Source organism: Panthera onca, chromosome B3, assembly GCF_046562875.1.
Source record: "Panthera onca isolate mPanOnc1 chromosome B3, mPanOnc1 haplotype 2, whole genome shotgun sequence".
NCBI lineage: Eukaryota > Metazoa > Chordata > Mammalia > Carnivora > Felidae > Panthera > Panthera onca.
In genome coordinates, this window is record NC_138344.1 from 27,663,418 (window position 1) to 27,687,065 (window position 23,648).

At 46.1% G+C, this 23,648-nt stretch overlaps 2 protein-coding genes across 6 annotated transcripts in view; both read right to left on the minus strand.

Annotated features, from left to right (window-relative positions):
* The window catches only part of OCA2 (OCA2 melanosomal transmembrane protein), a 496,949-nt gene extending 493,230 nt beyond the window's left edge, over positions 1-3,719 (minus strand). The window contains exon 1 of the mRNA XM_078447715.1: positions 3,576-3,719. The gene's annotated coding sequence lies outside the window, so the exon portion shown is untranslated. The remainder of the gene's footprint in view (positions 1-3,575) is intronic.
* Positions 3,720-13,245: 9,526 nt separating this feature from the next.
* Positions 13,246-23,648, minus strand: part of HERC2 (HECT and RLD domain containing E3 ubiquitin protein ligase 2) — a 273,779-nt gene continuing 263,376 nt past the window's right edge. For all 5 annotated transcript variants that reach the window (XM_078448928.1, XM_078448927.1, XM_078448930.2 and 2 more), the window contains 8 exons: positions 23,204-23,287; positions 18,915-19,056; positions 18,556-18,750; positions 17,554-17,666; positions 16,752-16,942; positions 15,744-15,849; positions 15,143-15,355; positions 13,246-14,040 (listed from right to left, as the gene is read on the minus strand). In XM_078448928.1, the coding sequence (XP_078305054.1) occupies positions 13,768-14,040; positions 15,143-15,355; positions 15,744-15,849; positions 16,752-16,942; positions 17,554-17,666; positions 18,556-18,750; positions 18,915-19,056; positions 23,204-23,287 (1,317 nt within the window). In that variant the 3' untranslated portion in view covers positions 13,246-13,767. The remainder of the gene's footprint in view (positions 14,041-15,142; positions 15,356-15,743; positions 15,850-16,751; positions 16,943-17,553; positions 17,667-18,555; positions 18,751-18,914; positions 19,057-23,203; positions 23,288-23,648) is intronic.

Here is a 23,648-nt window from a genome sequence, read left to right on the forward strand (position 1 = left end):
TTTGGCCTTGCTGCTCCTCCCAGAGATGTGCCTGTGATGTGGTGGAGGGGCTCATTGGGAGGATAGCTCTAGGTCAAGAGTGGCTGGAGGCCAAGGCTCAGTGCACAGGGGCAGGGCATAGGACACAGGTTCCAATACCTGCCAATGTTGAGGAGAGAACAGAATTCTGCCTTTGGGCCTTTCTCAACTTGGTCCAGCAGTTGTTGTTGGTTGCTGGGCCTGAGACGATGATCAGACAATTGAGATGTAAGAAAGGCGGGGATCTGCGGAGCTGATCCCAGATGCTAGAGCCAGGCCAGGGCACCCAATGGCTCTTAACAGAACTTGGCTGGGCTTTTGTGGGCATGGCAGGGTTTGTTGGCATTTATGGAGCACAACTCAAGTTTCGTGCAAATGGCCTGACAGAGCATGAGGGGCAGGAAGCAACAGGAGAACAGAGGTCCCAGGAACCTGCCCTCTGTGCACCCCAGTCCAACAACTATCTTTTTGACACCTTGTGCACCTCCCGTTCTGAGGATCTGATAACTTCCCCTGCACAGACATGCCAATTAAACTAATTAAATTACTGAAGGACGATCCTCATGTTGGTTTCACAGTAAATCAGTAGCAGCAATATACATCGTTTGTGAATTTTAAGAACACTTTTCTTCAAGTTCTTTAATCACTTGACATAATACACTAATGAAAAAAGAAAAAGAAAAGAGTATACTGGCTGCTGTGAAAACTTTGTTATTGAAAATAACCTGCTCAGCAGCTAATCTTCTCCTCTTGTGCAAGGTCCTAAAAAAACACTCGAATCTTCCAATGTTCCTTTCCATGGTAAGCACTACTGAGGCCCAAAGCTCCGCAGTCAGTGTGGAGACACAGTGGCTGTGTCTCCAGGGGTGTGTGGCTGCCTCTGAAGGGTAAATGCTGTATTTGCATTTGCTTGCTGAGGCCTCCAGGTGTGGCTGTAGGAGGATCTGTGTCCACAGGGGTGTGGCTGTCTGTGGGGACGAGGCTGCAGCAGTTTGAGCCCAGTGCACCTTTCTAATTGATGAAGCCTGGAAAGAGGCACAGCCCCTAGGGTGAGGAGGCTGCTGCAGGCCAGCTCCCCGGTCAGACTACTTCTCAGTCCACTCTGAGAAAAGGCAGATATGTCTGTGGTGGGTAGCGCAGGGTGGGCTGTGCCTCCACCCGCACAACAGGCCAGGACACAAGAGTATAACCCTGTATCTCTTCAGATGGGGTTTGCAACATGTGAATTTGGGTAGAAGTGTCTAGAACACTCAACCCAACAGGACAGTTTGTAATCCCTTTTATGCTCTCCCCGTGCTGTGCCCAGGGAAGGTAACTAGTGGGCGCGCTTCTGAGTGCCTCCAGGAGCGTTGCTATCCCCGCTGCAGTCTGGAACTGGGCCGCTGTGCTCAGCCTCCTGCCCTCGCCTGCCTGCCTCGGCAGGACACCCTCTCACGCCAGGCCTTGCCACCAGCCCCCAGGCGAAGGAGTATCCATCTCTTCTACCTGCATTCCAGGCTGTTTCGCTTATTCCTGCGGCGCTGTGTTGTTGACTTTTCGCACATCCTGCAAACAAGTTTGAAACTGTCCTTTGCCCGTCAAAAAAAAAAAAGAGAGAGAGAGACCCGTGCTGGGGCGAGTCCTCGCTCCCTTCTCTCTCAGAGCGCGCCTCCTGCTGCACAGGGCACAGCAGGTTGGGGCGCGGCCAGAGCACCGACCTCATCGCAGAGTGGCCTCACAGGCCACCGAATCGGGCCCCACCTCACGAGGGCCTGGGCCACTAGGACAGGCCCAGTGCGTGGGCAACTGGCCGAGAGGAGACTGCTCTCAAGCACAGGAAAGTGCTTCTGCGAAGTGGTAGGGCTGCCCCCAGGAGCTAACCAGAGACACCTGGTGTGTGGGGTCTCTCCTCCTATTTTCCAATATATAGGAAAGATTGAAAACTCCCCGAAAGGCTCTCCCCTTCCTGTGTACACAGGCCGCCTCCTCTGGGCCTCCAGCCTCTAGGTTGTCCTCCCCCTTTTCTGGACTTTCATGTTTCCATTGCAAGCCAAATCCTCCCCACCCTATCCCCACCATCCCCCAACTAACCCCAGAGTTAAAAGGCCCTACTCCTCTCCCTCTCCCAAAAGGCTTAGATCTCACTAGTGGACAGGCAATGCTCCCAAGCTGCCCTCTGCAGCCTAGATCACTGTGTGCAGCTGCCTTCTTGTCTCCCCTGATGTCCAGCATCCTTCTAGATGCACCCATCACAAACCCAGAGCCTGAGAACTGTCCTCACCCTGCAGACCCTTTACCTATGAAGTGTCCCCTACCACTGCCCTGGTTGTGCAACTACCTCTCAGTGGGCAAGACTCAGCTAGCTACCACCCAACCACAGTGATCTTTCCAAAATACACATCAGACTATGTGTCCTCTGGCTTAAAACTTTTCCCAGGTGTCCCAGGTGTGGGCACTGCTAAATCTCCAGACAGGGCTTTTCTTTCCTATGTAATTCCTGATGTTCCTCAGACCTCAGCTAACTTCAAAGGGGCCATGACCTTTTTCAAGAATAAAAACAGTATCAGTATTTGCTTTTCATCAGTGTAATAAAACTTATGTTCCTAAATCACTTGCACTTTACATCTGATGTGAACAACTGCACTCAAATGTTTGTAAACTAAATTGCAATAACAAGCAGTTTTTGTTCAGTCCTTCATGGTTTACCTACAGCTTTCACCTCTGTTGTTTTTAATGAGATTTAATCTTCATTAGCAATTATGTGAGTTGGTATCACCAGAAGCAGTGAAGCTCCCAGCCCCCACAAGTCCTACTCCAAGGACCTGGATAGCAGGCACTGCCCCAGGGGCCTGGACAGCAGACTCCATGCCAACCCCTATAAGCAAACTCAGGAACTGTATTTCCTAGGCGGTTTAGGTAACAGTGGACTGCCTTGCATTCAGGAGATAACTGCTCACAACTGACAACAGCCTCCTGTTTGCTTTCCCTCAGAATCACTGCATATTGTGGGGTTGTCACATCCCCGAAGTGCTCAAAGGATCACCTGCGGAACTTCAGGAGCAGCCAGTTCTGTGTGGTGGAATGCTAGGCACCTGGCCCAGCCAGGCCTGGGTCTGTAACCCCAAGAATATCCACACAGGGAAGCTTGTGCTTACTATCCATATCCTTGGAATGAGCTAGCGACATCCAATCCATTTATTCCGCTGTGTGTGGTCAGAGTGAAAAGAAGAGGCTCTGGGGGATTTAATGCTTTCCCCCACCCCCACCCCCCCGCCGGCGCATTCCACAGAAACGCCTGACTAGCGCTCACGTGTGTGAAGCCAGCAGTGGGAGCAGATGCCGCCCTGCAGTTCAAGCAGAACATTCGCTGTCTGAACACGTCCAAACGCCCCTCAGTATCCCCATGGGCCACCCCGGGGTGAGGGGCCCGGTTTGTCCTGGGAACTTGCCTCTCAGTGAGCGGCTCCCGTTAAATCTAGAAAATGCCTGGTGTGGTAATGAGCGCCCTGTGCTCACACCAGCTACTCATTTTCCCCTCCATAAAGCAACGACTCAACACAGGCTTTTTAAAACCCTACCTGCTTCCCAGAACAGACAGGTTAGCTCCTCACGTCCTCTCTCCCCACTGGCCTGACGACTTGATCTTTCTCCAAAAGTGAAGTTGTAAGATACAAACTGATAGCTCCCGAACGGGTGAGTGGAGAGCTAAGGAAAACTCTGCTGGGACTGGATGCGGGCGTGGGCACCGCGGGGGCGGGGCAAGCCCTCCTCCGCACCTCCGGGCCTGGCCACTCCCACAGACGGCACCTCTGGAAGACTCCCCCAGACCCAGGGCAGCCTGCCCTGGAGAGGAGGAGAGGGCTCCCTCGCCCCAAGAGCTATGGAAGACCCATCGGGAATGCAGGGGGAAAAAATGGAGAAAATGTAGAAGGCCGGACCCTCTCTGAAAGCGGACAGTCTGCTTGTTGTGCCTATTCCAGGGTCTGGTTTATAGAAGGTAGCCAAGTACTTGTAACAGGTTTTTTCCTGTGAACGAGATTTGGGGAAAACATAAACTGAGTGCATATTTTGCCTCCTTTTTTCTCCTGCATTTTAAGAGTTCTCAGCTAGAACTGATAAACCTGACCAGATTCCTCTTATTTTCTCATTGCCTGTTCCCCCTCAAGCCTTGGGCTGTGGTCAATGTTACATTTGTAGAAGGCTCACCCTTTCTCCCATACAACACACACAAAGAAACATAAACAGAGACACACAAACTCATGCATGATGCATCAGACATACAAATAGACACACAGGCACATAAAGTTAACACAGATACAGATAAGTATACACATGGCCACCAGCCCACCACACAAACACTACACAAACATAGACACATAAACTACATACTGACACAAACACACAAGGAAATACAGGCACACATATAGATACACACACATACAGAACACAAACTACAGAGACACACACACAGAGACACACATATCACAAGCATACACTATACACACATTAACCACACACAGAAACAGGGACACACACAGAAATACAGAAATATAAATAGACACACAGAGAGCCACATAACTACACACACCAACACCCATGCACAGACACACTCAAGACACATAGAGCCACACACAAACACATAAACTACACAGACACAGACACCCAGGCCTGCAGTGGGCCAGGCAGCTCAAGTGGGATCTTAGCCCCACTCCACCCCACCCCAAGCACTGCCCAAGGATTGGCAGGAAGTTAGAGGCTCTTGGGTCCTCCACCATGTAACAGGCAAAACCCAAAAGTTCTCTTTCTGGAAAATGTCTCTTTAAACCTCTCTGGGAGAATTGTTTCTTCATGGAGTCTGACTATGCTAGGTATTTGGGAGGCACAGACTTTATAACAAGCATGTTGCATAACAAGTGGTCAGACTACCCAGGAGCAGACACCAGGGATCCAAAGAGCCTCTGGGCCTCCTAGAGCATGGTGGGCACTGTCACACTGCAGTCCCCAAGCTGGCCACAACCACCAGAGAGCCCAAGTTCTCTACAGTAAGGTCCAGTACGGCATTTCAGACACTTCAAATCATATCACTGCACACGTTGGGTGTGGACACAGTTCATATATGCTGTGCCTGGTGACTCCATCCACATGGGGCAGGGCACTACTGAGCCTGTGAACACAGTAGAAATGCTGGCTCATCCATGCTCATCCCTGAGCCTGCACATTCTCCTCCAATGCCTCAAGAAACACCAATACAGGATAGAAAGTGTCAAGGGGGGGAGCCCAGAGCATGAATGTGCAGGCACTCTGAATGGTTGGAAGGTTCTGGGTTGCTCCCACCCTTACAGAATGGTATCCATACCCGAGGAACCTTGGTGTGCAGGCCAGTAGGTCCAAAGGAGGATCATGAAGCATTAGGAGGACAACCATGGCCAAACACATGGTGCCTAGTGCCTGTGTTACTAATGTCCACCTACTGACTCTAAGCCTGGTGAGCAGGGCTGACTGCATGCTTCCTTCTCACTCCCTCATCATAAGCCCCTAATGTCTGTGGTGGGATCAACTACCCCTGCTCCAGGAGTGGGTGCATGTGGCCTAAATTATGGAGGAAATCCCACCCCTGCTAGAGATTGGCATCTACATGTCCCAACCCACATGGCAACAAAGCCCCCACAGTACAGGTTTCCACACTGGAACAGGAATCAAGCTTTCCATCTCTGGGCTCCTCAGTTATTGGCAGCCCATCCTCTTGGTTGTTGAAGCCAGGTCCAATTCAGCGTACCTTTCAGGCAGTTAAGAATGAGGATTGGATGCAGATGATGTTACTGGAAACCTGCAGCATAATTCATGGTGCCGGTGCTATACCATGGAGAGGTTCTGATTTCTTCAGTCAGAAGTGATTGGGGACAATGTCAGAAATGATGTGATTCCTGAGCTGGGCAGGAAGATTTCACCAAGGGATATTCCAAAATAGGGACTTTCTAAATATTCTTAGCAAAGAGCAGTATCATTGGAATCTGACATAAGGTTGCTATTTTCAAGTATACACAGTACTTGAGGGGCACCTGGGTGACTCAGTCAGTTAAGTGTCCGACTTTTTGGCTCAGGTCATGATCTCAGGGGTTGTGAGTTCGAGCCCCGCATTGGACTCTGTGCTGACAGCTCAGAGCCTGGATCCTGCTTCAGATTATGTCTCCATCTCTCTCTGCCCCTCCCCTGCTTGCACATGCTCTCTCTCTCTCTCTCTTAAAAATAAATAAAAATTTTAAAAAATAGTATGCAGTACTTGAATGTATAAATTCCTATATACCTGTAATAAAATCCCTTTGCTTACATTATATAAGTAGTGGTGAGTTTTATATGGATGTGCAGATGTACATATTTTCTGCCTTTGTGGGTGATCCAGTGAAGTGCCCCTGGCTTCTCACCCTCAACAGATAGGTGTGACTCAGAGTGATCTCCATCCCAGTCCTCCAGCCCCATTTCACATGGAAACCTGTCTGCAACTCCCCTTTGGAAATCCCACCTTCTCTCAGGGGTCCCTGTGACCACCCACTGTGCAGGCCTCTCTGGCCACCAGCCTTTGCCTGCTCTGACTGCATAGGCTACACATCCTGTTTCTCCACTGCTGCCCACAGGTAGTTCAATTTTCCCAGCCTGTGCACTGACTCCTAAAAGATGTAGGAGAGAGGGGACACTGGGCAGACAGCCAGGGCAACTTCCTTTTCTGTCTCTTAGCCCAGCCCAGAGAGTGACCTGAGAGAGAAGAAAAATCAAATGTAGACTCACATGGGTTCTCTTTATCTACTGCTGTGTAACAAACCACCCAAGTTTAGTGGTAAAAATAGCAACCATTTATCATGCTCCCAGATGCCATGGGTCTTGGAACTCAGAAAGGCACAGTGGAAATAGTTCATCTGGGCTCCAGTACAGTCAAGGTGGCACAAAGGCAGGAAGCAACTTGAGACTGGGGAATGGAAGCATCTGGAGGTGCCCTCACTCACTTGTTGTGAAACTGCCTGCCCTGCCATGTGGCTTCTGCCCTGACTCTTGGACTTGCTCATAGCATGGCGGCTGGGGCCTAAGGGACAGGAATTGGAAGCTGCCAGTTCCTTCAGCCTTGCACCCTGGACTGGCCAGTGTCACTTCCATCATATTCCATTGGTCAAGCAGTCATGAGGCCAGATTCAAGGAAAAGGACACAGTCTCCAGTTCTTGATGGGAAAATGTCAAAGAACATTAGAGCCGTGTTTAAATTGCCCCAGACTGCATCCTAGCCAAGGATGTAGCAAGGAAACAATGAAGGCATGATGCAAGCAATGGGAGGAATCTTGGGATTCAAGTCTGTACTTTATTCTTTTACTTAGAGGCATGGGGGGGGGGGGGAATGAGTGGGGGAGGGGAAGAGAGAGGGAGAGAGACAATCCTAAGCAGGGTCCACACTGTCAGCTCAGAGCCTGGCATTGGGGCTTAATCTCATAAACCAGGAGATCATGACCTGAGCCAAAATCAAAAGCTAATTGACCGAACCACTCAGGAACCCCTTCAAGTCTGCACTTTAAAGGCATTTTAATATGTAATGAGCTGTAAAGCAACCGGAACTCTCACTGCTGGTGGGAATGCAAAATGGCACAGCCACTTTGGAAAGCAATTTGGCAGCTTCTTACAAAACTAAACATAGTCTTACCATATGATCCAGCAGTTGCATTGCTTGCTACTTACCCAAGGGAGTTCAAAACTTACATTTACACAGAAACCTGCACACAGATATTTATAGCAGCTTTATTCATAATTGTCAAAACTTAGAAGCAACCAAGATGTTCTTCAGTGGATGAATGCATAAATAAACTGGCACATTCAGACAATGGAATATTATTCAGCACTAAAAAGAAAGGAGCTATCAAGCCATGAAAAAACATGAAGGAATCTTAAATTCATTGCTAAGTGAAAGACACCAATCTAAAAAGATTCCACTCTGGAAAAGGCAAAACTATGGAGACAATGAAAAGATCAGGGGTTTGGGGGAGGGAGAGATAAGTAAGTAGACAGAGCACAAAAGATCTTTAAAGTAGTAAAACTATTCTATATGATACCGCAATGGTAAATTCATTGGTTGCAACAAATGTACCACTCTGGTGGGGGCAATGCATGTGTGAGAATAAGGGGTATATGGGAAATCTCTGCACCTTCTGTTCAATTTTGCTGTAAATATAAAATTGCTCTAATAAAAGTCTATTTTTTAATGTAATGATCTAGAGGAAAATTCATTGTGCAGATTCCATTGTATACAGGGGAAAAAAACCTTTGAAAAGTGGCTGGGATGAGGCTCACCAGGTAGAGCTCCCTGCAGCAGAGAAGGGCCTGCTCCTCACACCTGCTCACCCATGAGGACGGTGTCCTTGAGACTCACTGCCAGCAGTAGGTCTAGCCTACTCCAGCCCTGGTGAGGCAGAAAGGAAATGCCCAGAGTCCTGCATTTGTGCTGGCTTCACTAGGACCAATGTGTCAACTACAGGTTTTTCTGTGCCCTGCACTGAGACTGGGATGTTACTGCTTTGAGAAATAATGGTCCCTCCCTCTAAGGGCCTCTTTCCATCCAAGCCAACTAAAGGAGGAGCCCGGGGCACGGGTGCCTCCACTGGGCATGCACATACACAACAGGGTGCAAAGCTGAGGCTGAGGTCACAGCAATGACACACAAAGAATTTTCTAAGGACAAGAGAGACACCAAATGCCTGTGACCACCATGACATGCCAACAAGAGCAAGTGCAGGAGGCCAGGGACTACTCTCAGCCTGGTGGCAGCATTTATAGTATGTGGCATGTGTTGCATACAGTAGAACTCACCTATCCACAGGCCAAAAGACCCCACAGTATAGCAGGGTTGGTAGAACCAGTTCTCAAATCTCCTGTGCTCCCTGCATGTCCCTGCACTCAAGCAGACGGCTCAGGGACTCACCTCATGCAGCCTGCACCCCGGGACAGAGTGGTACCACAGGAACATTACCTGTGCCTCCTGAGAGCAATGTTAGGCTGCCCAGCCAGTGTGGGGTGGTGGGGTAACCAGGTAACCCTGGACGCTGCCATGGCCACATTAGTCTCAGATGCGCCCCTCAAGGGGTAGAAGTCCCATGATCATGGATTCCCTTTTTGATTCACAAAGAGGCAGAGGTTCACTATGGGCAGCCCTGTGGTTGGAAGGACCTAGGGCTAGTACAGGGCAGGAGTGGGTAACCCTCATGGCCTATTCCTGCAGTCTTGGGCATGAGCCCTGGCCAGCCTGCCTGGCACCCTTGAGCTCTGACAGAACAGATGGACAGGGAAGATGGACCCACAAAAGGAGCTGTGTCCCCAGCCCATCCACACCCAAGATTCATGATACATGGCCTTCTTACTAAGCCCATTGGGATTTCCAAGAGACATACCCTATCAGAGACACTTGCTATAAAGTATTTACCTACAAAAAAGGAGTGATTAATCAGCCTTGTCAGTGCTAAAGCCTGAGTTGTAATGAGACTGAGAGATAGGAAGGATCAGAAGACCCTAATCCACAGAGCAGACTGAAACCCCAGGGGTGTCACACTCCATGTTCCCTAGCTCCTCCAGCCAGCAGATCCAGCCTGGAGAAGGCCTCAACCCCAATGCCTGGTACATATGTGAACAGCTAGCATATGAAAGACCAGGCTAGGTCACCTATACCTCAGACTTCTCCCTTCTCTTCCACTGTTCCCAAAAGAAAGTATCTGGCTAGTTTTGCAAGTCAAGACAATTCACATGTACATGAACTTAGGAAGCTCTCTCTGGTATGCCAATTTCTAGTCAACCCAGATGTTTCTAACAACCTCAGAAACCAGTGGTCACCCTGATGCTGGACAGTAGTATTCTATGCTGGTGAAAATTAATAACCTTCCTTAGCGTTCATTGTTGAACACCTGTCAGCCAGGTACTGTCTCTACGTTCTCTAGCGTTCAAACAGCCACTAGGGCAAGGGCTGCCATTTATAGATGGTAAGATGTGTCTTCCAGAAGTGGACCTGTCAGACTTGGGCCCAGTGTCCAGCAACAACACAGAGCCAGCAGCCACTTCTGAGGTCATAGATCAAGTGGCAGAGCAGAGGCTACCCACTCCACACCACCCTGCACTGCTCTTCACTCAGGCCTGGTCCCAGCGCTGGGACATGCTAAAGGAAACTGATCCCAGCTCCTGGAGCTTGTACTTGGGCTTTAAAAGATGGGGTGTACCAAATGAAAAACTGCAGAGCAAGGCAGCTGGTCATGTGGAGGTGTGGAGGGTACGTAAGTTCAAACAAAGGCACAAGAGGCTGACAGCCCCTTGAGCAAGCACTAGGGAAGGGAAGGCTATCAGGCCCTGGGGGACAATACTGGAGATGCTCTATGCTTAGAAAACCAAAAAGAATTTGTCAGGGATTCTAAGGGTGAACATTGGTGTCAGGCATCATATTAAGTTTTTATAAATCTAAGCAGATGTAGCTTCATATGCATTGTAAATGCACATCCATTACCATTTTTATTGGTAGAAAAACAAACATGATGTATCACACCAACTTTATGCCTCAGAAAGGATTAATCCACAATTCAAAATGTTGATGGAATCTGCCAATAAAATTAAGTAGTCTTTATCAGTGACTGAGGATTTTCACTCCTAGCATGGATGGGTCTGTCTTTCCTACAGTTTATCCTTCCATAGGTTCTGCTGTACTAATTTCAGTCTGCCAAAATGAATTATAACTTTATGGGACACTTGTGTCGCTCAGTTGGTGGAGTGTCCAGCTCTTGATCTCAAGGTTTATGGGTTTGAGCCCTGCATCAGGCGCTGTGCTGACAGTGCACAGCCTGCCTGGGAGTCTCTCTCTCTGCCTCTCCCCTGAACATTTGCACGTGCACACACACTCACATTCTCTCACTCTCACAAAATTATTTATTTAGTGTTTATCATTAAAAAAATGAACTATAACTTTAGGCTTCATAAATAAGAGAAAGAGATTAAATTGAAGAGGATCTGTAACTGTCTTAGAGATTTGTCTTGGACAAAAATGAAACTCTTCCTAAAAAAATCAAAGTCCCTAATTTTTTTTTTTTTTAGTGGAATAGTACAAAAATAGGAAATAGATAATCCTCCACTATTTCCTAAGTTAAAGAAAAAGAGCTCATAACAAGTAGGTCTTAAACAAGTGCTTCTGAACAGTGCAAACCCAGCAAAGACAAAGCCAGTGTGGTAGAAGGTATGGGTACCCAATCTGTTTGCACATCTCTGGACCACACTTCTGGTCATGACTTTGCAGTTCCCTCCTCTGCAGCAGTTTGACTCAGAACCCTTTTTCATTCACTAATTTTTATCCAGGTTCTATCTATCAATTGTTACCATGTTGGAAATTAAAACTAAAAAGTTTTAAAATATTCATTCATTTTAAAAGAAAACAAACCCGGAACTGGAGAGTGTTATGCTAAGTGAAATAAGCCATACAGAGAAAGATACCATATGTTTTAATTCTTAGGTGGATCCTGAGAAACTTAACAGAAACTCATGGGGGAGGGGAAGGGGAAAAAAAAAAAAAAAAAAGAGGTTAGAGTGGGAGAGAGCCAAAGCATAATAGACTCTTAAAAACTGAGAACAAACTGAGGGTTGATGGGGGATGGGAGGGAGGGGAGGATGGGTGATGGGTATTGAGGAGGGCACCTTTTGGGATGAGCACTGGGTGTTGTATGGAAACCAATTTGACAATAAATTTCATATATTGAAAAAAAAAAGGAAAACAAACCCACTATTTATTAACATGAATACTATTCTGAAAAATTATTTTCCAAAACTAAAAAATTTAGTGGGACGAATGGTATTAAACATGTTAATCTGTTTTACTATCTGGCTTATGAGAAGATACCTGGAATCCCATTTCTGCTTCTGCCATCCATATATTACAATATAGTTTCAGTTGAAGGATATAAAGAAAATTTGGCCTCATGCAGATATATAGCTGGAAAAGGGAAGACCTCCTGGGACACCATGAAAGGGAACTCAAGGGATCCTCAAACAAGACTTTTCTGAGAACTGCTATTCTATAGGCAAAAGACATTTGTCAGCCCACTGGTTTTGGGGTTGGCCACATACTTGGTTGGCTTTGGCCCACAGAATGTGGGTGGAGGTGAAAGTTCAGTTCTGAGCATAGGCCTCACCTGTTTTCACTTGTTCTCTTGCCCTGGACAGAAAGATCTGTGAAGCAGAGCCCTACCTTACCTGTTGTCTAGAGCCATTTAGCCAAGACTAGCCAACCCAGATCATGAGAGAAATAAATGCTGCATCTTGTATGCCACTGACTTTGGGGGTAGTTTGTTAAGCAGCAAAAGCTGACTGACAACAAAAGGGTTGGTGATTTAAAAAATACCTTGCAGATTATGGAGATTTTGAGCTGAGTTAAAAATAAAAGACTAATCTGGGCATTCATCAATTTGATCATGGATAAATTCCTGGAAAAACTTCCTCTCTTTGGATTTTCTAATGCAAAACGTAGTATCCCAGAATAAAGAAATCATCTCCCAACATACAATACCTCCTTTTGCCTACATCTAGTTTACCTCAAGTTCTAGTGCACCAGACCTGTCGGCCAACTTTCATACCCTATTCTGTCCTTCCCTTTGCAGGGAACCTGCCATACACACAACCCTAGAACAAGCACCTCAAATAGTACCCCATGGCCGGCTAGACCAGAAACACACCCCTGACCCTAGGCAGATGGGAATGGGAACCAGGACAGGTGGGGTGCAGGACAGGGGAATGGATCCTGAAGGCTCCTGGTCCCCAGCTCCCAATGCCAGCCACTCCTCTTGAAACTTTCCTTTCTCCTAATACCCATTCCTCCTTTATCACCAGAGTGACTTTGGTTTTTGTAACCAAAAAAGTCTAACCTAGATTGGAATGGCTTTAACTAATGCTATATCAAAGACTACTTTTTGGTTGTAGCACACCACCAAGTGCTAGTCTAACCAGGTAAGAAAGTTCAGCTTATAATTTTGTGACAGATGTTTTATTCATAGGGAATTAAAATTTAGGGATATACAAGACACAAGCATTATATATAGTATACCTTCTATCATAGATACTGCTCACAGAAAGGCCTCAATTCAAGTTACATACCGCATATGCTAAAATGTGCACCTGGGGAGAAGAGGGAGACCAAGGGCCTTTTTATTTTGGTTTTGATTTAAATAATCTCTGGATGCATTCAAGTAATACTGATCATTTAATGTTCAAAAAACTTTTAATAAACAAATTCAGGGTAATATTAATTGAAGTATTTATAATACGATTTAATCATTACACAGTATTTCCAATGTACAATCAAGACAATGCACAACACTTGAAAAGAAAAAAAAGAAAAAAACACAGTCTATCGCACCCACAAGTAAAAAGGCTTTTTATTCATTTTGGGATGCTGCAATTCAGTATTTATATAAACATTTACACACTGTAGTAAACACAGAAGTCCTACATGTAATGCAGCATTATGGGTGAGAAGACCCTTTTAAGTCTCAAAAATAAATGTTAGTGTCCACATAGTGCCCCTCGTGCAAGGGCTGATTTCCCAATCATTATTCCATTCATTGTTCAATCACCAGCGATCAGTCTCCCTGACCACCCCCATGCATTTTAGAGACCTAATATTTCTCATCAAATACATTATACCTCCTGCACTCTAAACTGTAATGCTCTGCCTTCTTGCTCAGTCTCGTGGTGTCTTGCGATGAATGGCATTTCTCTATCTCAGTGTCCTGTTAAATAATCCTGTGTAGAGTCTGAAGCAAATGAATCCACATCCTCGTTCTCCGAGTCGTCACTACTGTCATCAGCAGCCGGCTCTCCCGTAAGGGCTATGCGAGCGTAATCATCTGTGTCTATTGATTTGCAAAAGTGGATGGCATATTTCAGCTTCTCCTCCAGCACCTGCTTACAGGAATACCTAGGCAACTTCAGCAAAAAGAAGCAGGTGTAGGACTCAGGAAGGAAGTGGTCAGGAGGGTTGTATTTATCCAATACCTATTGATGAAAAAATGTTAAATAATTAGAGATGGTGTGCAAGGACAGATAAAACTGCAAATGTATTTTATTATGTTCATTAGATTCTTGACTCTCACAAAAATCGTAACATTTTTGGCTAAGAGTAACAAAATATCAGAAAACATATACTCTATAGTCAATTTTAGAAATTAAAAGGAACAGCTCAATAATTCCTAGGACTTATGGTCAAAAATAGCAATTGGTTACTGTGACAACTACTTTTGACAAATCAGTGCTGTAAAAAGGGCCTGGCACAAGGCAGGCAGAAGGCATGTCCTCAGCACTCACTTACATGGGGAATTCTCCTTGAACCATTAACCCCCTTTCAATTACTACAGATATGATATTATGAAGCCAGCAAGACATGTGGATGAAATCCAGTAATTACCCACCTTAGGAGAGAAAAACTATATGTATTCTCAAAGATCTCCAACTATTTTTGCAACCCTGGCCAGAGACTGGAGTCAGGCTATGCTCAGGAAGAAACCCATCCCCAAATCCTTCCAAGCATGCAGAGAGAATGGACCCTCCACCCCAATCTGCCCTCTGAGGAAGCTCCCCACTCCCATGGTATTGCTACCTGGAAAGTCATACTCAGTGCCTCAGGATGGAGGAGGGAGAGAGAGGGCAGCTGAGTCCCCATGACCTGGAAGATAAATGGAGCCTATTTCCGGCCATCAGATCACCGAGTTAGAAATCAAAGCAAAACTCCTGCTCTCAGTCTGATGGTGCTCTTATTTTTCTCAGTAAGTAACATTACTTAATTTACCTAATTCAACCAGAGAATCAGACATATGCTTTAAATGACATGTGTGCTCAAAATCTCAAATGTGCTAACATAATAGCAGTATCTTCTTGTGGTGGCCAGATAAATTTTCCAGAAGTAGAAAGTGAGACCTAAATCCTGTAGTCATAAAATTCTGAGTGATCAAATCAAAGAAGTTTGGTGTGCTTTTTATTATTGTTCCCAGGAAGAAAGAAAAACCATATAACATGAGAGTCCCATTTCTAATCTGCTGTAGGATTGCGTGCAAGGAGCATGCCCCCACAGCTGACACCATGAGATGTGGAGGAACCGCACCTGGATGACAAAGTCTCTGCCCCGGAAGTCTGCGATGGTCCTGGGCAGTCTCGTCCGGCCCCACACAAAGCGAAGGAAGAGGGAACGCTCTGTGTTGGAGAAGGACTCCATCACCTCCCAGAACCACTGGATCAGGGACGCAGAAGGCTCGATCCCTTTGTACGTTGCCACCGACTTTAAAAGATGCAGAGGGATATCTGGGCTGCCACACACCTGCAGAAGGACACACTGTCAGGGATGGTTGACACTTTCGACTCTTCAGTACAGAGTCAAATCATTCTTTCTTTCTACCAAGGCTTGTTTGGGGCAGGATGGCTGTGAGAGCTGGAGTGGATGGCTGGGAGGATAGGTCCTGTGTGTTCAGATGGATGTGCACTTGACCCTGTGCTCCACCCTGGTGTGGGGTGATAGCTGCGAGGGAGGGAAAGAGGCAGGCAGGGAACACCAGCTTCCTGAACATGTTTTCACTTCATTCAACAGGCATGAGCTACTTCAGATGTAAATTAAGGGCAAGATTTAATCAAGACATTAACTAGTGGCACTGATTTGGTGGCTCAATATGCAAAAGGCAGTTCCAGGGCAGTAGCACTTAGGGGCATACCATTGTCTCCAATTCATATCCAGTGAACAGAGAAAGAAGGGGGACAGGCACAACTCGGGCCATTCCCTCCCGAACAGCAGCCACCTGCTCATCAAATTCATGGAGTCTGAAAGAGAAAAATCACTTTGCATTTCTATCTTTGGTAACACAGATCTTGTCCTGCTTATAACAAGACTTACCACTCAGATGACCAAGGTATGCATCTTATAGAAATGGCATCACATTCTGAGTGCAGCTACACTGGCACATAGAAGATAATTTTAAAAACTACCTACAGCTTCCAAGACACAATTCTTAATATTTATTGCACACAGAATTAGATATGCATAATCAGAGAACCAGGCTCCAGAGCACCAACAGTAAGAACCCTCTGGAAGCAGATACTGTGGCCCCCATGACTGGTGAGTTAGGGCACAAGGCAGAAATGAACACAGAGAGACAGCACAGCACAGTTGCCAGGACCACTCACAAGCAGAACTCAGCAAGTAAAGCCCACCCAATATGCAGTCTCACCACAACACGTGGCCAGGTGCTTCTGGGGAATGAGGTCCCCAAGGACCACACTGTATGGATTTGTAATGTCAGGTGGAAGCAGCAATGAGCAGAAGCTATATGGGGAGGGCAGGTGTTGCGGACCTGCCGCACAGCAACCATGCAGAATGCTGGTGTGATGGCCAGGCAGAGGCCAGGCACAGTCCTGCCCAGGAGTGTTGACAGATCACAGATGGGCACCCAAAGGCCCTGTGATCTCTGTTCAGACAGCTCCCAAAACAGGGCAATTCTATCCACCTTGGTATTCTAGTCAGAGCCAGGAATCTCAGGCAATAATGAGTACTCGGACTCGGATTACAAAACAAGTTTTGATGACTACAGATCAGCAGCAGTTGGAACCAAGTCCATTAGCATTTTACTGTATGATATTTCTGAAAAATGCAGCCATCCAAGCAAACCATTTTCTATTTTTGCTATTTACTGAATCAAAACAATGGAGGATAGATGACCACACACCTGTAGTTTATTGCCAGCCGAACATACTCTGCACGGTTGTCCAGGGTGATGTGTGTGTACTTGGAGCTCAGCTGGATGTCCTGACCACTTGCACTTGGCACAGTGAAGGGCAGGCTCATGGCCTCAAACTCCTCTGAGGTGGCTTCATTGTCACGGATGTACATCAGCCCAGGGATAAAATCTTTATCAACCTTTTAAGGGAAAAAAGGGAGCCGACATGTTAAGTCTGGCTCTTTCCTACACCTCTGACTACAGTTCACACCTGAGACACTCAGCCACAAGGGGGCCTCAGTCTGCACTGGGCATACCTCAAGCTGTTGGTGCACTGTACACGCCAGGAAATAACAGAGACCAGCAGTGAGAAAGTACTTCACCCAGGGAGCTGAGGAAAGAACTTGTAATTCAAGGAAGTCCTTAAAATTAACCAATAAGAGAGCAACAGCCACTGGATGGAGATGAATCTCACCCTACAGTCATGGTACCAAGGGAAGGATGGCCAATGGGAGGATGCTGGCTGTGGTTGGTCAGTCATGTCTCCCCCACTGAAAGTCGGAGCCACCACTCAGCCACTCACAAGCTCCCCTCCTCCACAGGAAAAATGGTGAACATTATTATCTGACAAGATTTCAAGTTGCAAAGCACCACAAAACAGATGGTCTACCAAGTTATGGCAGCAAACTGGCCTCATATCCATAGACCTTCTTTGCTACCAGAAGGTAGTCTGCAGCCTGAGGCACCCCCTGTACTCTGTATCAGGTACACAAAGTGTCATATTTCCCCATCCCACCTTCCTGGTGGTTACCTCGCTGAGGTCTGCAATGGTGAGGCTCATCCCAGCCAGCTGCTTCCAAACAGGCTCAGCCAGGTTGAGGCTCAAGGGACTCCCAGTCCGGATAGCAATGCCTAGTAACACACCTGCTCATTCAAAGCACAAGTGACAGTAGATACTTGAAATCAATGATGAAACAGCTAGTTCAATCAACAACACAGTAGAGACTAGCTCTACACTGGGGCCTCAGTGCCTTCTAACCCAGTGCTACCCAAATTCATGGAGACTTAGGTCCATCCTTTTTTTTTTTTTTTAATGTTTATTTATTTTTGAGAAAGAAAAAAAGAGAGAGAGAGGCAAAGAGAGAAGGGAACAGAGGATCTGAAGCAGGCTCTGTGCTGACAGCAGCAAGCCCGATGTGGGACTCGAACTCATGAACCATGAGATCATGACCTCAGCCAAAGTTAGACACTCAACCAAATGAGCTACCCAGGCACCCCAAGTTAGGTCCATCCTTAAAACATTTTGTCCTATTCTAAATTCATTATTTCCTTTGTTCCTTTTATTCCTATGGGAGAGTTTCTAATTCTCCTCCTCTTTCCACCAAAGGATATAAACCACACAGAGGCCAATCCCCGTTCCTTTGATGACAAAACAAAAGCTGGAGTTTCTCAAGGAAGGTAGGTGCAATGGCTGGAGAAGTACAGGCAGCAACAGGAGCACTCAGCACAAATACTTAATGCAACAGGAGGAAGGGACTGGCCAACTACCAAAATCCTCTCAGATCTGATTCCAAGTTTCAGATACATTTAAACTACAGAAATATGAAATTTCCGATCTTCTGAGTGCCAAAGACACTTTCTGCCCCTTAGCACCCAGCAAATGATGGCTGGGTTCTGCATGTCCCTGCAGGTACACATCAAAAAAGCTAAGACCAAATACAGTACTCAAAATATCTGTGATTCCCAAGACACAGTAGACATTAAGCTAACTAAGGCACACACAGTCACACGATGCCTGTGTGAGTAGGCTCACCCAGAAAGCGGAACATGTTGGTGTGCACGGGCGCCCTAGCGGCCGGGCTGAACAGGTAGCAGTCACGGTTGGCACCTGACTCATCTCTACCATTGGGCGTCACGATCAGAAGGGGGGTGAGTCCATTCTGCAGTTCTTCACAGATCTCAGCTATGGACTCACTGTAGCCACCACCACAGTCATCCACAGATTCACCTTGAAAGAAAAGAGAATCAGTAATTCATAGTCACCCCAGCAAACCCCACAGGGTGCAGCCAGCTGGGCTTCTCAGCTCTCCTTGTAATGCCCATTGCACTAATGCCTGTGTTCAGACTGACAACCCTCAGGACCACAGGTCTGCAGTGCATGCAAGTTCTTACCCACAAACTTGACTTTCCAGACACGGTGGGGGAGGAGGAGGCTGTCAGGACTAAACGAGCTCATCTTAGCACACATCTGCCCAAAGACAGACTTGGTCCCGTCAGGGCCTGCTAGGCCACCTTTACTCCTTGAACGTTTGACCTACAGAGGAGAAAGAAAGAAATATGAAACAGCTGCAGCAGCAGAAAGGACACAGCTTCTATCTTCCACAGCCAACCAGCCCTAGGCAATAATGAGCCCTATAGCCACTTACCCCTCCTGTTACCCTTTTTTTTTCCTCTGCCTTGGTCACCAGAGTAGAAGTCCAGCCAGCACTCTGCTACCAGACCTAAAGAGCTGTCATGAATGGAGTCCACAGCCAGCAGCACTCAGATGCTGCTGTGATCACCCAACAAAACAAAGCAAAACCCACAAAACACATCTGTACAAGGTGGAAGAGCTTCTAGACTAAGCCATACCTCATTTCTCTATGATTCTCCCTCCTCCCCCCAAGAGGGACCTCATGTCTCTAACTTCCTGCACACAAACCTTCTGAGGACCTCAAAGACTGGTTTCACACTCCTTTCCCCTCACTCGACACATGTTTACCTGCTCAGGCCTCGTGCACAGGATGCCTGCTGGACAGCTGTGCCAATAGAAGCTCTGCTATAATCATGGGAGGCATGGCCTCTGGTCACCCAAATGCCTGCAGCACATTGCCACAGCCCAGCACCCCTCAGGACTGGTGGTGTCTAAGTAAACATTCCTTCAAGAAATCACAAACCTCATTGGTCATTCACACAGAGTGGTGGCACCTGGTGGGGTAACTACAATCTGATTCATCCACACATTTCATAACTTAACTATGGCCAACCACTTTACCGCTCTGCTTTGGCCTCCATGAATAAGATGCCAGGAGCTCCAAAAGCAGCTCTCCTTAGCAGACTATCAGCACTATGAACCCAAACCTGGAGCCACTATCTCAGCCAGAACAGAACCCTGCTCCCCTCCCTTACTCACCTGCACATATCCTACTCCAACCCTTGGGTCACTGCATTTCCCCCAATCACTTTTCCTATCTTTATTTCTCATCCTAATCTAAGATTTTCTTTTTTTTTTTAATTTTTTTTAACGTTTATTTATTTTTGAGACAGAGGGAGACAGAGCGTGAGTGGGGGAGGGGCACAGAGAGAGGGAGACACAGAATCTGAAACAGGCTCCAGGCTCTGAGCTGTCAGCACAGAGCCCGATGCAGGGCTCGAACCCACAAACCATGAGATCATGACCTGAGCCAAAGTCGGACGCTTAACCGACTGAGCCACCCAGGTGCCCCCAATCTAAGATTTTCAAACAGATCAGACCAAGAGCCCTTAAGGCCCTCACCTGGTATGGACTCAGTAACCCTACAGCTTTGCTAGCTATGCTGTGCTTCAGAATCACCTGAGAAGCTCAGTCTGAAATAATTGCAAAATGAAAAGTTAAGAAAAAATGATCTTGAAAATGCACTTTTCTGTTGCCTCCTCCAGCTAAACTCTTACAATCCTTAACTTCTTAATGAGTTCTAAGGTGAGTTTAAATAGCTAATTCTTGGAGCACCTGGGTGGCTCAGTCGGTTAGGTGTCCAACTTCAGCTCGGGTCATGATCTCATGGTTCGTGAGTTCGAGCCCCGCGTCAGCTCTGTGCTGACAGCTCAGAGCCTTGGAGCCTGCTTTGGATTCTATGTCTCCCTCTCTCTCTGCCCCTTCCCCACTCACGCTCTGTCTCTCTCCATCTCTCAAAAATGAACAAACGTTAAAAAAAATTTTTTAAATAAATAGCTAATTCTCACACACAAATAACCATAAACAAGACTTATAAATAATAACACTAATGATAACAGACTCCTAAGGAATGAAATTTTCTGTGTGTGCCACACATTTGGCTCTATGTTCACAGATGTGATTTTATTTAAACCTCACAGCAATTCTTTAAGGTACCCAAATCCCTGATGGAAACTGTGCTAAAGAAAGGAAGAGGGGTGTGTCTGTTCATAAGGAACAAGCCACAGACCCAGCTTCCCATTGTGAATGTCACATCACCTCCATTCATAATACCAGTTAACAGAGGCTGATGCTTTTGGCTCCTCTGAAGGAAATGGCTATGATAAGACAGCTATGACTCTGCATGGATGCACCTGTGTACCAGTGGCTACTTCTGGACAGTAGAAATATAAGTCATTTTAACTGCCTTTAATCTGAATTTTCTAAATTTTCAGAAATGAGTATGCATTAATTCTGTAATAAATTTTAAATTAAAAATTTTTATGCACGCTGATTTTCAGATTCTGTTATAAAACTAAATCAAATTCAAACAAAGAAAACCCTCCAGGAACACGCCTATGTTTTAGTGTCTCCAGAACACTTTGCACATACAATATGAGAATATCTACAGTGGCATCCCCATGGGAGGAGGCTGATGCCAGGAGCATCCTGTGACCACAGGATGGTTGATACCACCTTTCTGGATCAACTGGTATCTTGAGTTCAACTTGGATTCGTGGAATACCTTCCACTCTCATCCTGTACTCTATTTTTGATCAGAAAAACAATTCTATGTCTATCTTTGTGGAAGATCTTTCCAGCTTCAGGATGGAAGTATGAACTCTGAATTGAAAAAGATCTGGCTCTGGTACCAGAAGGTCACTGGGTATAACTGGAATAGCATGGCATGCTGCATTGAAAGTTGTTTATGTGCCTTTTAAAAATGCTAATATTAATTTGCCCTTTATCCATTCTGTTTTTTTCAAACACGTACTGAACATTTTCATAACACAAGGCATTGTGCTAGAATATAAAGACTAGAAGGAAAGAGGCATCCAAACATGATGAGTGCAAAATCTGAGGTAAGGGAAAGATAGAAAAGGCACACCTAACTTGGGTTCCAGGTAAGCAAGGTTCAATGATGCCAAAAGCCCCAGATTTGACCACCTGTATCAGGTCACTGACCCTGATCAGGCACCTATATGTGGCTAGGGCATGCATACGATCTAGGAATGCCCAACAATCTGTTAGGTGAGCTTTCCTCACTTATGAACTTTAGTGTTTAAGACCTAATAATGTAGAGCAAACCAAAATGATCCTCCAAGGTGCGGAAATAAAACCTTTTTCATGAACCTAATTAAACAGCCCATTTGTTTGTAGAGTAGGCTGACTGACCTAGAGCTTAGCATTAAACAGTCTGACGTCAGTGAAGGGACCACATCCATCAGTGTGGTCACATGTGTTCTCCAACAAACGATAAGAGTTTGTGTCTTAATTCAAAATGCCCCCAAGTACAACTCTGGAGAAATGTCTAGTCATATAACCAACACCAGGGTAGAAATCATGTGTTAATATAAAGGAACAAAGAATTTGTTCTTCATAACTCTCTGTTTCTGTTCCAAGAGGTGGGGCCCAATTCATTTGCATGTTAAATGTCAAGTACCACACAATACCATAATCAGTACTGGAGCTCCTCTGGTATCCAGTTAATTTTTTAAATTGTAAGCTTATCTATACTTGGCAGCAGTATTAATTCAGAGATGGTCTACTTTTCATTTATTCATTACTAGAGAACAGTATTAGTGATTCTGGTCTATTAAGTGGGCAAAGAAAGCTATCAGAGCCAGGAAGGGTGTGAGGCTGGTGGGTATGGGGACTGTCCCCACATACAATTTGATGCATGGAGGGCCTCTGACCTAACCTCCTTCTCAGAACCTAACCCAAGAAGGGCAACTGAAGATACACTTGTAGTTGGGCTGTGATGAGTAGCACAGCTGTATTCCAGAAAAGTGGGCATGGTTTTCTAGCCTCCTGCACAGAAAAACCAAGAGAACATGGGGTAGCTGGTCAGCAAAAATAATCCCACACTCCCACTGTATTGCAAGGAGAGGTGCTTACAGTGTTTTCAGGGGGAAAAAATAGCAAGTTACAAAAGAGAGGCACCCAGTTTCAGTTATAACAAACATACAAACACACCTCCAACTGTCAGCAGTAATTATCGCCATGTGGAGGAAATATGGGTCATTTTTACCCCTCTTTGCTTATCTGTATGCATGCTTCTGGATTATCTGAAATAAATCTTTCTTACTTCTGTTACAAACAAAACAATTTACATTCCCAACTAAAAAGCTCAGCACCACAGGACACCATAGACAGGTAATACCTTGCTCTCTAAGGCAAGGGCACAAGAGAAAGTTTGCTGTTCCCCCAGGCTGTGGAGCCACAACTCCCAACCACAAAACCATCTTATCTGAGAAGTGTCAGACTCAGAACAATTTCCACTTGTTACCTGAATTCGGTTCAACTCTACCACAGGCCCATGCTGGCGATCTCGCACCATAGTTGCTTGTACTACTTTACGGAAAGCTGCCTCCTAAAATATGATGGATAGACAAAATTTAGAATCTGACATAGGAAATATTATTATCCATAGATAAATCATGTCATAGTTTTGTTTTAAATATTCTCTCCTAAAAGTCAAATTTTCTTAAGAACAGTAACTACAAACTCTTCTTTTCCAAATTGTGAGGTGGTGCCAGAGGCACAGCCTATGCAGAGGCCCACCTGTGCTCTCTGCCCCCCATCTGGAGGCAAGAGAAGCCCACCATGCTCTGGGCACAGGGTGGGGAGGGCCAGAGTCTGGCACATATCTGCTCTGACTTGGGACTCAGGCCAGGCCCTGAGGATTAACTAGAAAAGCCAAGGTCTCCCAGACAGACCACAAGTCCACTCGT